Source organism: Propithecus coquereli, unplaced genomic scaffold, assembly GCF_000956105.1.
Source record: "Propithecus coquereli isolate 6110/MARCELLA unplaced genomic scaffold, Pcoq_1.0 Scaffold451, whole genome shotgun sequence".
Taxonomy (NCBI): domain Eukaryota; kingdom Metazoa; phylum Chordata; class Mammalia; order Primates; family Indriidae; genus Propithecus; species Propithecus coquereli.
Window position 1 is genome coordinate 651043 of NW_012150297.1, and position 13657 is coordinate 664699.

The 13657-nt window shown below is 47.2% G+C and overlaps 1 protein-coding gene across 1 annotated transcript in view; it reads right to left on the reverse strand.

Annotated features, from left to right (window-relative positions):
- Positions 1–5111: 5111 nt before the first annotated feature.
- The window catches only part of INTS9 (integrator complex subunit 9), a 100459-nt gene continuing 91913 nt past the window's right edge, over positions 5112–13657 (reverse strand). The window contains exons 13-17 of the mRNA XM_012654925.1: positions 11477–11601; positions 9010–9177; positions 7638–7736; positions 6996–7133; positions 5112–5436 (exon numbers count right to left, since the gene is read on the reverse strand). Of these exons, the coding sequence (XP_012510379.1) occupies positions 5260–5436; positions 6996–7133; positions 7638–7736; positions 9010–9177; positions 11477–11601 (707 nt within the window). The 3' untranslated portion in view covers positions 5112–5259. The remainder of the gene's footprint in view (positions 5437–6995; positions 7134–7637; positions 7737–9009; positions 9178–11476; positions 11602–13657) is intronic.

Below are 13657 nucleotides of genomic sequence, written 5' to 3' on the forward strand. Positions count from 1 at the left end.
TTCAAGGTTCATCCGTGTTACGGCAGGTATCAGATTTTCATTATTCCTTTTTACGGACGGATGGTATTTCATTGTACGTAGCACACACATTTTATTTATCTGTTAATATGTTGATGGATACTTGGGTTGCTTCCACTTTTTGGTTACTGTGAATAAATGCTGGTATGAGCTTAGGTATCTAAATATCTCTTTGAGCCCCTGCTTTCAATTCTTTTGGGTATGGAATGGAATTGCTGAATGGAACTTTTTGAGGAATTGCCAAACCATTTTCCACAGCAGCTGCACCGTTTTACATTCCACCAACAGTTCCAGTTTCTCCACATCCTTGCCAACACTTTCTGATTTTTTTTTTTAATTAAAGAATTCAATTATAGCCATCCTAGTAGGTATGCAGTAGTACCTCATTGTGGGTTTGATTTACATTTCCCTAATGAGAAATGATGTCGACTATCTCTTCTTGTGCTTATTGGCCATTCGTATATCTTCTTTGGAGAAATCTCTATTCAAGTCCTTTGCCTATTTTAAAAATTAGGTTGGATTTTGTTGTGGCTATCTGCTGGGATTTTGATGGTATTGTATCAAATCTGTACATCAACAGGTACAACTGAAATGTTAACAATACTGAGTCGTCCATGAACATGGTGAGTCTCTCCATTTATTCAGATCTTCTGTAATCTCTATCAAGGTTTTGAGACTTTTAGTGTAGAAATCTGACATATCTCTTCCTAAGTGTTTTTTCATAGTCATGAATGAAATTGCTGTTCTTAAAAAATGATTTTCCAATTTACTTGTTAGTATATAAAATACAATTGATTTTTGTGCATTAAGCTTATATTCTGCAATGTTGTAAACTTTACTTATCAATTCCAGTAGTAGTTTGTAGATTTCTTAGGATTTTCTATGTAAAAAATCTTGCCATAGGAAAGTAGTGTTTTCTTTTTTCTTTCCTATCTTTGTGTGTTAGTCTGTCTGCCTTCCTTTTCCTTTTCTTCGTTTTTCCCCATTGATATGCCTAGGCCTCCTAGGACAATATTGAGCAGAAGTAGCGTGGATAAGCACCCTTGCTTTGTTCCTAATCTTTGAGGAAAAGTTAGTATTTCACCTAGCTATGAGTTTTTCACAGATGAACTTTATCATATTGAGGAAGTTCCCTTCTATTCCTAGTTTGCCAAAGTCCCTTTAAGAATTTTATCAGTTGCTTTTTTTCTGCGTCTGTTGAAATGACCACATGGGTTTTCTCCTTCACTCTGTAATTAAACTACACTGATTGGTTTTCAAATATTTGATTATCTCTGCATTCCAGGGGTAAATCCTATTTGGTCGTGACATATCCTTTTTATGTATTGCTGGATTCAGGTTGCTGATATTCTAAGTACTTTGTATCTATGTTCATGAAGGATGTTGACCTCTAATTTTCTTTTGTAATGACTTTATAAGGTTTTTTAGTATTACAGTTACACTGGCCCCTTAAAAGGAGTTGGAAGTAGTCCCTCTTCCTCTGGTTTTGGTTTTTTTTGTTTCTTTTTTTTTTAATAGAAGCTGTGTAAGATTGGTGTTATTTCTTCCTTCAATGTTTAATAGAATTTTCCAGGGAAACATCTGGGCCTGGAGTTTTCCTTATGAGAACATAATACATTTAATTTCTTCAGTGAATATCAAGTTCTCTTTCTTACGGAATGAGCCTTGTCCATTTGTGTGTTCATAGGCAATTATCCATTTTATGTGTTGTTAAATTTGTTGGCATAAAGTTGTTTGTACTGTTCTCTTTTTATCCCTTTAATATCTGTAGGCTCTGTAATAACAACCCCTTCTCTCATTCCTGATCTATTATCCTCTTAATGTCTGTGGCATCTTCAGTGATAACTGTTTCACTCTTACTTTGGGTAATCTGTGTCCCCCTTTTTCCTTGGTCAGTGTAGTGAGATGTGTATCAATTCTGTTGATTTTTTCCAAAGAATTAGCTTTTGGCTTTGTTAGTTTTCTCTACTGTGTTCTGTTTTGTTGATTTCCGTTCCTTTTATTATCTCTTTCCTCTTTCTTTGGGTTCACTTGTCTCTTTTTACAGTTTCTTAAAGGTGAAAATTTAGGTCAATTTTAGGCCTTTTTTTCTACAAGCATTGAAAGCTTGTAAATTTACTTTTAAGCACTACTTTAGGAGTATCCTACAAATTTTGAGCTGTATTTTTCACTGTTCAAAATATTTTCTAATCCATTTTGTGATATATTCTTTGATCCATGAGTTATTTTATGTTTGATTTTTAAATATTTGCAGTTTTCCAAAGTATTTTGAGTTCTAATTTGATTTCATTGTAGTGAGAACATTTTGTGTATGATTCCAATCCTTTTAAATGTAGTGAGACTTGTTTTATCATGCAGCGTATGGTTTTCATAGTAAATATACCACATACACTTGAAAAAAGTGTGTATTCTGCAGTACTAAATGTGTATCAGGTTAAAGTTGTTGACAGTTTTGTTAAGCTCATTTATGAAGTTACTGATTTGTCTAGATTTAATAATTACTAAGGGTGATAAAATCTCCACCTATTTTAATGGAATTCCCTCCCTGCTCCACTCTGTTTTAGCTTCTGCTTCATTTATTTTGAAGCTGTTATTAGATACACAGAGTTATGACTGTGTCTTCTTGATGAATTGGCCCTTTTATCATCTAAAATGTTATTATCTCCGATACTACTCTGTCAGATTGCTTGGCTCATTTTAATACATCATCATCCAGTTTGGAGGTTTCTTCACTCATGTTTCTGTTGATACTTCATCATAGTTTGGAAAAGCCAACTTCTGCCTTTATAGAACAACCGTGAGGGCCGAAAGCTTCAGGCTCTCCAGGGATCAGAAGAGAAGGAGCAGGCGTTACTTTTATTTGAAAAGAAATGAGCTGAGAGGCAGGTCTCCTTTTCCTGGCCAGCTGCTGATTGCTAACACTCACATGATGTCATGGGGCAGCAGAAGCCACATAGTGGCTGGGTGTTCTGGGGCAAGTTCCTGAACCTCTGCACTTCAGTTCCTTCATCCAGGACCTTGACTGCAGCCGTGTGGAGGGAGGACCCTGAGCCGGGAGCATCCAGCTACACCGCACCAGATTCTTGACCCACAGAAGTGGTGAGATGTTCATGTTTATTGTCTTAAGCACTACGTTCTGGGGTAATCTGCTATGTAACAATAGAGACCTAATACACCACTTTGTAGAAAGACTTAAATAACAATTTTTAAGGTTTTTTTCAATTGCCATTTAATCATTAGGATTCCACGGGGCTTGAGGAGAAATTTTTTCTAGACGTGAGATTCTTCACCAAGTTAGTGTGAGTTTTAGTGGGCTGCATTTCTAATAGAGCCACCTGTCAGTGGGAGGATCACAGCACTCACAGGCAGCCTCTGCTGTTTCTTTTGGGTCTTCCACTAACCAACCTGGCTTAGTACTCAAATATCTGAACTCTACTAGAGTTATCCAGAACTGCTCGCTCCTCATGCTTGCAAAGGCCAGCTCTAGATTGTGCTCTGTAGGATGATTCTTTGCTGCTTCCTGCCTCTGGCTTCTGCCACTAAGTGGGTGATAACGACTCGATTAAAACCTCCATAATTTGTAAATTGTTCCCTGCCTGTCAGGCGGTTACCGACTCACTTGCACTCACAGACTGCATCCCCCCGGGGATCACTGCCTGAGGCTCGCTGATCAAGCCCTTTAACAGAAGTCAGACTCGGACAAATCCCAGTGTTCCTGGACATAGCATTGCTAGGACATTTAAATTAAATAACCATTTTGGTTTCTTTTAAGTTCTGTCTTACCCTGCTTTTGCATTTTTCAAGATGTTTTAAAAATTTAACTTGATTCTCTCAGAAGTTTTGTTAGGAAGTATGTCTACATGTGATGCCTACTTACAGTTCTCTTCCTAAAAGCAAAATGGCATGTTCGTAGCCACGGCACATCAGCTTCCTGCGGCGTCGGTCTCGGCCCGTGGTTGTAAGCCCCTGGTTTATTCTCTAACACATCCTGGGACCCTTGATCGGAATGACTCATGAGGTGGCTTTCCCCACTGATAGCATTCCGAGGGAACCGATAATCAGTGCTCCGTAAAACCTGAGCAGTTGGTTCTGTAGTTCTCGTTACATGTTTCTTGCTCACTCAATCCCTGCGTGGTGCTGAGCCGTCAGCTGGGTTGGAGAACTGACTTCGGAGTCAGAACAGCAGGCGGAGCTGGCCTCCGACCGCCGTCCCCCAGTTCTAAGACTTGTTCTCACCTCACTGACCACATTTTAATACTTGCCAAGTTGGCCCGTGTGTTACAACTCATCCTGTCTTAGATGAGATGTCATCTGGTAACTATTTCAAATGCAGCAGTCTTTTGTGAGGGTTATTTTCTCTAAAACCTTCCTACTCCTAGGGAGTCTATGGCTACTGAGTGTGACGCTGGGTTTAGTGCAGAGACCCAGGCACTGTGGGGAAGGCAGCTACCACCTAGCACAGCCTGAGCTGCCTGCTCGGCCCTCCCCGAGGGTTGGGGCTAGTGCACTGATCTGCGTCACTGTTTTTATGCAGGCAGAGCTTAAAGGTAAGCAAAGCACCTTTTCATATAGTCTGAGAAGAAACGTATCTGTATTTATTGTAAACGGGCGGGTTATCTTATTTAATGTACACATACAGTGTTTTCTAAGTTCATGCTGTTCTGTATATTTGCCTGTTTCTTCAGCTACTAACTCAGTATATTGAGCATAGGTTCGACATGGATACTTCTAAAAAAAAATAAGTTTTTAATAGCAAAATGGGCTCACAGTGTAAAAAGTTCATCTTACTGATTTTTGGGGCTCATCTCTCGTGTTAGGTACAGCAGTGTGGGTAAGTGAATAAAGTCAAAGACCAGTTCCCCTGCCCGAGGCCTGTGCACCATGAAAACAAACGTAGGCCACACAAGACAAGGTGGTCATCTTTTTACTTCCCTGTCCGCTACTGGCCTCTTGGAAGGCTGCTTCTGTCACACTCCTGCTACCCCGAGGTTCCTCGAGAGAGCCGGAGTCCAATGATGAGCCTAAAGGGAAAGTTCTTGCCTGAAACGGTGTGAGGAATCCAGACGAGGATCCTGGCCATCACTCCAGATTAGTTCCCTCAAGAGCCACCTCTTCATTCCTTAAGCCAGAGGACACTGTGAAGACACGGCCAGCAGCCTCTCGTCCCTTCCTCGGGGGGCTTGTGACGCACAGTGAGGGACTGTAGGATTTCCAGGAGGTGGGATGGCTCAGGGGTCCCACTCAGAACTTCTGTAAGAACTTGAGCACAAGGTCCCGCAGTCGCACCCTGAGCATCTCGTCGTTGTCACAGATGATGTGGGTGGAATCTTCCTCAATCTGGATGAGCGTCTCAGCTTCCTGGAGCAGGACAATATGGCCCTTGGCGGTGTCTTCCACCTTAATGTCGCTGAAGCCATGCTGCTCCAACAGAAAAAAAAAGGAGGAGGATGGGTACACTCGGAAAATCAAGTGCTAAAAATGACACTTCTAGAAGTGACTGAATATTCTAGAAACTGGCATTTTTGAGACTCCTCAATATGATTCTCGGACTAGCAATATGGCCTACTACAGCAATACAGTTCAACCACACTTTCATATACTTTAAAAGAGGCCCCAAACGTGCAAAATCTCATGCAAGACACCAAAATGTCCACAACCTACTTAAGCTTTTGCGAGTCATTTGAGGAGCACGTCCAAGCACCTGGGACGTGAGGCTATTTTCAGAACCACACCCATGTTCCCTGGTGACAAAGCTCCCTCCTAAGTCTCAGCTGTCTGAGCTCCTAGGGAAAATGCACCTGAAGCAAGACACTGCTGACCTCGGGACTCCGCAAATCCTCCCAAGGGGGAAGGAGGCAGAGCAGGTGGTATTTCTCTAACCATCACTATTACAGCATTTCCTTACAGTCAAAGTCGAAAAAGTAAAAGCAGAAAGAAGTCATCTGCCTGCAAGGGACACAACAGGTAAGGGCATTGGAACAGGGAGACTGGCCACACTCTGTGACAGGAAGCTCCTCCTGCAGTGAGGGGAGCGGCGGCCATGGCAGAGCGGAACATTCAGTCAAGACCTAGGGTGAGCCAGGCACAGGTCTTTCTAAAACATCAAAGCTTGAGGGACCAGGAGCCCTGCAAGGTCACGAGGAAGGGGGGGGCCAACGTGATCTCCGACAGCACAGGTGGGGGGGGGCCAAGGAGAGCTGTACGACTTGGCCGAAGCCCTTGCTCCCGGAACACTGAAGGCAGAAAAAACCAATGCTAATAAAGAGAAAGCCTTTCAGATCTGAAAGGAGTCAGCAAGTGAGGAATTGAGGTTGGACAAAAGGTGGTTATTAATAGTTTAGCAGAAGAAAATCTACTTTTTTGTAATCACTTATTGGAGTTAGTTGCAGCTCTTCTTGCAAGAAGCATTATCTTTAGCCCGTTCCTTCTTTCCAGCAAGGATTCTGTAATGCTGATCTCTGAAGACAAAATTATAACCACCTTTAAGGTTAGCTTTTTTCTTTCTATCATAGTCGAGCAATCTCGAGAGGGAAGGACTAATGTCTTTCTACCCCGTGTGCGAACTGCTGGGCACATTTCCCGATTCCCATCTAGCAACACGGATGCCCCTGCCCACGAATCCTGACACTCAGCCCCAGACTTGGATCTCCTTTGACAGCAAGGGGTCCTCGTGTGGAAAAGTGAGGCTCTAGGGGGATGAACCATTCTTTGTCCTGGCCTTTCCTGCTCTGCCCCTCTCACGCCATCTGTGTGTTTGAGGAAAGGCTAGAAACGGGGTTTTCAGAGGCTTCCATCTAGCGACCGGTGCTGGGCAGGCTCCTCACTCAGCACCCTGTGACCCCAGACAAGAATGACGATAGCACGGACAGGGACTAAGTGACAAGCAGCAACATACATTCCTGGTAGTCAGGACGACATGGAGCCGCAGGCAGCAGGGCCTCCGTGCAGTGCAGACGGTGCCCGCGTGGCTGGCTCACCTTCTCCAGGGTCTGCACGAACTGCTCCACGGGGATGGAGCCGCTCAGCAAAGGCTTCACAGCCTTGCAGTCCGGGACGTCATCGCTCACTCGCTTTCTCTTCTTGCCACTCGGGGGCGGGGTGGGCCTGGGAGGGGGCTGGAGCAGAAGGAAGCATGGCCCTGACTGAGCTGCCTCCGAGAACCCGAGCCCACCCTGTCCTGTGGGAAGCTCTCCTCTGGCACTCGGACTGCAGGCCCCAGCGCAGTCTGGAGTCATCCGTGGAGGAAAAATCAGCCGGGGGCTCCCTGTGCAGTTCACGACACCCACAAATGCTGGCTGGGCGCTCCGCAGATGCTCGTCTGAGCAATGCACCTGCAGAAGCTTCCAGTGATGCTATTTTCAGAGCTGGGTGGCACTTAGGATGATGCACGGCCTTGTCTTTCCTCCCCTCTCCCTGAGGCACATGGCCAGATAAAAAAGTAGTCAGGAATTTATATGAAGCGCCCTCCTTGTTTCACATGTAGTCCAGTAAGTGGCCAGCTCTCTAACTTCTGCTGGCTTGCAAAGCAATGTCCCGTGGCTCTGAGGGGAGAGGACTCTAGTCCTCATAGGCCCCGAGCTCCCCCTGTGTTGCGCGCAGCCCACCGCCTCCCACGATACCTGAAGAACGTGCTTGTTATCTTTAGTGTGCAGCACGGCCGAGACGGTTGCCAAGGAGATGCCAGGCTTGATCTCCATGGGCACCAGCGAATCTGCGAGCTGGAAGGAAACGGCAGGTTCAGACAGGCTCCCTCTCAGGCTGAGGGAAGCAGCAGCTCAGGATATTAAAATGTAAGATGGCTTGACAAAGAGTATGTGAGGACTATTTCATGAAATAAAATGTGTATGGGAAAGTGTGACATGCTCCTGACAGGGGACAGATGCGCGCCAGGCCCTGCTCTCCCCTCTGTCCCACCCACGAATAGGCTTTTCCTCCCTACACTGCGGTCGCCCCCGTCACAGGTGAGGCTGGGGTGGGAGGTCTGGGGATGGCATCCTGGGAACCGAGCAGGTCGAGACTCCCGGGGCAGCTGTAAACTAACTCCATTTCCAAGACGACTCTGAAGGTGGGGCTCTTTATGGGGGACAAAATGTCACGTGGCAGCTCTGCCAGAATAGAAGTCCGCCCACACCACCACAGCTCAGGCACCTCTAGGAGAGAGGGGTGTCCCCTCGCCACTGCAGACCCTCCTGCTAGAACAGGCCCATGAGGCCTGACAGCTCCGATCTGCTCTGAACTTGTAAGGACCAAGAAGGATTTATAAAGAAGCTGCAGAGGGCGCACCTTCATTTGGGGGACAAACACATCCTTTCGCGGCAGCAAACCAGACAGAGCAGGAACGGAGCTTAACCCTTTCACCTCACACATGCATTTTCCAGGCGTGTGGTTAGATGATACTTTTGGCATTGTGTTTTAAGAATGATGAAAACCTCTATCTTTGTGTGAAGTGAAATCAGTAGAAATAAGCAGAGAGAACAGTCTGGAGATCTGAGGGACAGCTGCGAAGCTCGGCTCAGTCTGCTGGCCCGGCAGCGGTGGGAGGCTGCGTAGGAGGCGGGGAAGGTGGTGACGCAGGCAGCAGATATTATTAATAGATAAATATCAGGGTAGCAACTTTCTTCGCTCCTCTACCATATGCTATTTCCTGGAACGGATCATTTTCCCTGAGGGAAAGCCATCTATTCAAATCCAGAAAAACATCCAAATGTATTTGAAAAGCAGGCCTAGAAAAGCCTTCAGGGCAGCCAGGCCCTGGCTGCTCAAGGCCCCCAGACAGCAGCCCCCAGCCCGAGTGCAGGGCAGCCAGGTGCGGCTGCAGGGCCGGGTCCAGCTGGGGTCCCGGCCCTGTGGTCCCTGCTCTGGGCGGGGCCCTCCATGTTGTCCCTGTGCGTCCCTGTGTGCCATGCAGTGTATTCTCAGAGTGAGAAGAGACCACAGACAGAGCATTATCCCCCACTGATGTGCCGACTTTTAAGAATAATCACGGCTCACCTCTGGCATGATCTCGATCTTCTCGTACCGACGTTTGAAGGGCAGGGTGAGGACCTCGGCCCGCCGATAGGACGTGGCTGGGGGCTGGCAGTCGATGACAAGGTCTGTCCTGTGGGACTGGGCTGGGGGTGGCTGGGTGTACTGCTCAGGACAGACCACGTGCAGGGGCTGAGGAGCCAACAGGACAGGGTCAAGGGAGACGGCAAGAAAAGCAGAGCAGCTGCTCCCTACCCCGCCTCTCCCCCATGCACAGGCTGACCACTTTCAGGCCACCGTGAGCACAGCTCTCCTGAACCCGGCTAACCAGTCAGAGGTGAGCAGGGTGCGGGGTAGAACAAACATCTCAGGGAAACCCCTTGACCGCCAGCTGCGTGAATGAGCGAGGGATTTACTGCCTCGGTCTGCATTTGCTTTTATTTTTTCCCTCTATTTACGTAACTTTCATGGTGACTTCCACATCTTACTCCCAAGAGGTCTCTAAGCTCTTGGAGGGCACAGTCGCCTTGTCGCATTTAGCGCACACAACTGTCACACGCTCTTGGCCAATCAGCAAGAGCTGTGGCTTCTGTGCTAGGCTGGTGTTCTGCGTGTGGAGTTTCTTCTGCCATCTGCAGGTCAAGTGGCGTCAGCCAGTGGGCATCGGTCAGGTCACATGCTCAACTGTGCACGACAGTGAATCAGAGATAGAACTTTTTTTTTTTTAAACAAAATGTCTTTCTTTTGGTTATCTTGAGAGGAAAAAAAATTAGTAAACCAATGTTTACTTTGGACAAATATCACTCAATTGGACAGTAGTGTTGGCAGCCCACAGTGTCATTGTATCATACCCCTGCTTTTAAGAGTTTGGGCCATGCCACAAATTCCTTGAAGAACAAGGTTTTCCTGCCAACATGGGAAGATCGCTTGAAGCCAGGAGTTTGAGACCAGCCTGAGCAACAGCGAGATCCTACCTCTACTAAAAATAGAAAAATTAGCCAGGTGTGGTGGTATGTGCTTGTAGTCCCAGCTCCTTGGGAGGCTGAGGCAGGAGGATCACTTGAGCCTGGGAGTTTGAGGTTGCAGTGAGTTATGATGACGCCATTTGTACTCTAGCCAGGGTGACAGAGTGAGACTCTGTCTCAAAAAGAAAAAAAAAAAAGGCTTTCCAACAAACTGAACTAGTTGGATTTAAAACAGCACTTGTTTCTCAGGGCTGACATTTTTCTTCAACTTGCCTTTTGTTCTTCTTCCTGACCTGGTTAGTATCTTTATCTCAAAGCCATCTGACTGCACGATCACAGCCAGGACTTCTCCCAGGTTTTCCTCTCCTCAAGTGGAGACAAGGTGGCCTCCGGTTTACAAGATCAGCAAACCACAGAGGGGCGTAAGGAGCACACAGCTGGCGTAGGGACTGGGAATTGAAGTTTCTGAGTAATGAGAAACAACAGGCTCTTAACCATTTTTTCCAGCATAGTGATGAACACACATGGGGCATCACATGGCTCCACATGGGCTAAAAACTGGCTACCTGCTCTACTCGCACCTAGAGAAAGCCCATATCCTTTCTCTGCAGCGTGAGCAAGGCAGTGATCACCGGAATCCATTCTCCCTGCATTCCTGAGGTCTCCAGCTTTCCTGTTTCTTGCTACCCTGCCTTAGAGCTTTGGGTAAGGGCCTCTCATCCTGAGGTCGAAGATTCTCTGCAGAGGAGGAAACAGAACCTCTGACCTAGGCCAAGAGATGAAGAGCGCCAATCCTACCTGCTGAGTGACGAGGCGGGAGGCAGTGCCAGGGCGCCTGGCACTCCTTGACGCTTCTGAAAACATCGAGGGAATGGGAACGCAGAAACTTTCCTCTCACCTGTTCTTAGCCACCTTCCTCGCCAATTCCAATTAGTCTCCCTGTTCCCAGCTGCCAGAAAACACTCCAGGCATGTGGCGACTGACCTGGCGCAGTGCTTTTGTATCCCTGCTCTCCCTCTCCCGCTTCCGTGCAGATTCTGCCCTTAATCTACCATTGTACCCCAACTGCTCCTTCCCTTTCTCGAGGGCAGAAAGTGCAAAATGAAACACATGAACGAAAACTGCAACCAAACCAAATCTCTAAAAGAACAACACGACACTGCCTGTGGCACTAGCCCGCACGTGCAGCAAGGGTCCAACACATGTTCTCATTACACTGCCTTTCAGCTTCGTGTGTGTGTTTTTAGAATGACTGTTTTAAGTGGACACAGACAGTCCTCATTAAAAAGTACCAGACTGTTTTTTCTCCCTTCCACTTTTGATTTTTTTAGAATGGAAACTTCTTTCAGGGTGTGAAGACCATTCCTTTTAAGTGTAGAGAGTAACCAGCACATGTCCCGGCATTCTGCAGACGTTTGAGAATTGAGGAAGAGGTCACTCACAGCTAGACGGCCCTCCCCCCACCCACAGATGTACACAGGGGCAACGAGACCACGCGACGACACTGACGTAACTTCCTGGGTTACCTGCACTTCTTTAAGCAGCTTGGACACCTGGATGAAGTTCAGCCGTGTGTCGATGGGGCAGTATATGCACTTCATGGCCAACGGCTGGTAGGGAGCCAGTGCCTCCAGGTAGGAGAAGTCCGGTTCTAAGGGAGGTAACAAAAAAGACATTTTATTTAATAAAACGCAGGCGACAGAGGAGCTGCCAAGCAAAGTGGCGGCTGGCGTGGCGAGGGCCCAGCAGATGGTCAGCGCGCTTAGGAGAGTGAGGCAGGAAGGACGGTGCGCGCAGGCGCCAGAGTCAGCGGAGTCCCAAATACGGCACGCCAGGAGCCGACGCGAACGCTGTGCGGTGGATTTGGAGTGGGAGGAACAGTGTGCGCCCAGAGCCTCCAGCACAGACAAAGAGGCAGATGAGAGAGATGAGGGGTAAATAAGTAAATGGGGGAGAAGAGAAAGCTCTTCTTCCCAACGAAACACCAGTCGATAAATGTAAAAAGATGAAATTTTAAAAAATCACCATCTGGTAATGATTCATTCAGACCAGAATCATTAATGCTAAGAAAATTTGAGGAAGAACAGGATATATACACAGTTTCAAAGTGTCCCCCACAAGATACTGATTAAATATAAAAACAGTGACTCCACAGTGGAAAGGCCTGGCACGGACCAAGGAAGCCAGGAATCGACACGCTCAGAGTTAACACCCAGGTGCGAGACAGACAGACGTCAGAACGTCCATCTGACAGGAGGCACCCAGGAGACAAAAGCACAGCCTTGACCCCGTACTGACAAATGTTTCTGCTGAGACCATGCCATTCATTCCCCAGCAAGCCCAGCTGGGAACCATCCTTGCTGTACGCTCGGTTTCTCTTGAGGGCTACTATGGCCTGCTCGGCAGGGATCGTTCCGTCCACTCAAGGAAGTGGGCCCACCAGGAGCCCGAAACACTGGCTCAGTCCTGATGTGAAGGACACTCGATTCCCAGCAGTCTGTGCGCAGGGAGGATGGACCCTGGGCTTAAGCTCACCTGGCATATGGACTTCTCTAGTGTCTTCAGGACAACTGGTACAACTTCCAGACATGTAAACTGCCACCCCCCCCCCCCCCGATTGTGCTTCGCTACGAAAACCCAGAACACCCGAGATGAGACAAGCACAGGCCACCCAGGAAGAAATACTGACTTGCTTTAATGTGAACAGTAGTCACAGTACAATAAAAAAGGTGGCCCGAAACTTCACCCCGACACTAGTAGATATCAGAAACAACACAACTTCTGCTCTGGAAGCCCAACAAACTAGTTTAAATGTAATCTCATCTCCCAGGGTTGTCATGGGCAATCACACAGCCCTGATTTCTTCCTAGCTAAAGGACAATGTATACTAGAGCCAACGCTGATTGCCCGTGTAAATGCTGTACCTCCTGTCATGTCAGAGAGTCACAGCTCATCAAAAGGAGAGACCAACCTTAGTCCTACTATGTACAATGATCTCTGGACAACCTCCTGATCAGAACATTCTTGGCAAGTGTGAAGTTCCAAGTATTGTGAATTAATGTCTTGGCCCAACTTCCACTGCCTGTGGCCCAAAAAGGAGGCCCAAGAAGAGAAAAGCAGCCCCTGGTGACTGGCAGCTCTCCTGGCCCTTCCTGCTTGGCCATGGTGTTAGCAGGAGCTGGCCTGGCACCCACGCCAGGCCACAGTGTTCTCCTTGTGTGCAAACACAACTGCACAGGACACCAACATCACACAAGGCCACTCGGTAACCATGACAAATCCAGCCAAAAATAAGACCTTCTTATAATCATGCCTGAAGGCAAAACACAAAACTGTCCTAACCACAAACAAGCAAACATTACCCTATCCTGGCTCCCTTCTTCTTGTGTTCGAGGTAAGAATCAGTAAGACATCCAGTCGTGGAGTTACTCCTGCACCCTGGCAGCACCCAGTGCAGAGTGATGTCTCGTGTCCTCAAACCACCCCAATCCTACAAGGAGGTCTTTTTACCATCCTTTATGCAGTGTGTGTTCCCCTCACTGCAACGAGGCAAAAAACCCAACTTTGTTCAACTACACGCATATTCCTGGTGGCCTGTGTACAGAGGCACCGACAATCCTCACAAACTGAGGCTGAGAACGGGGAAGGGCCAAAGCGTCTCTGACCCCGATGCTTTTGGTATAACTACACTCTCTATTCCAAAACCC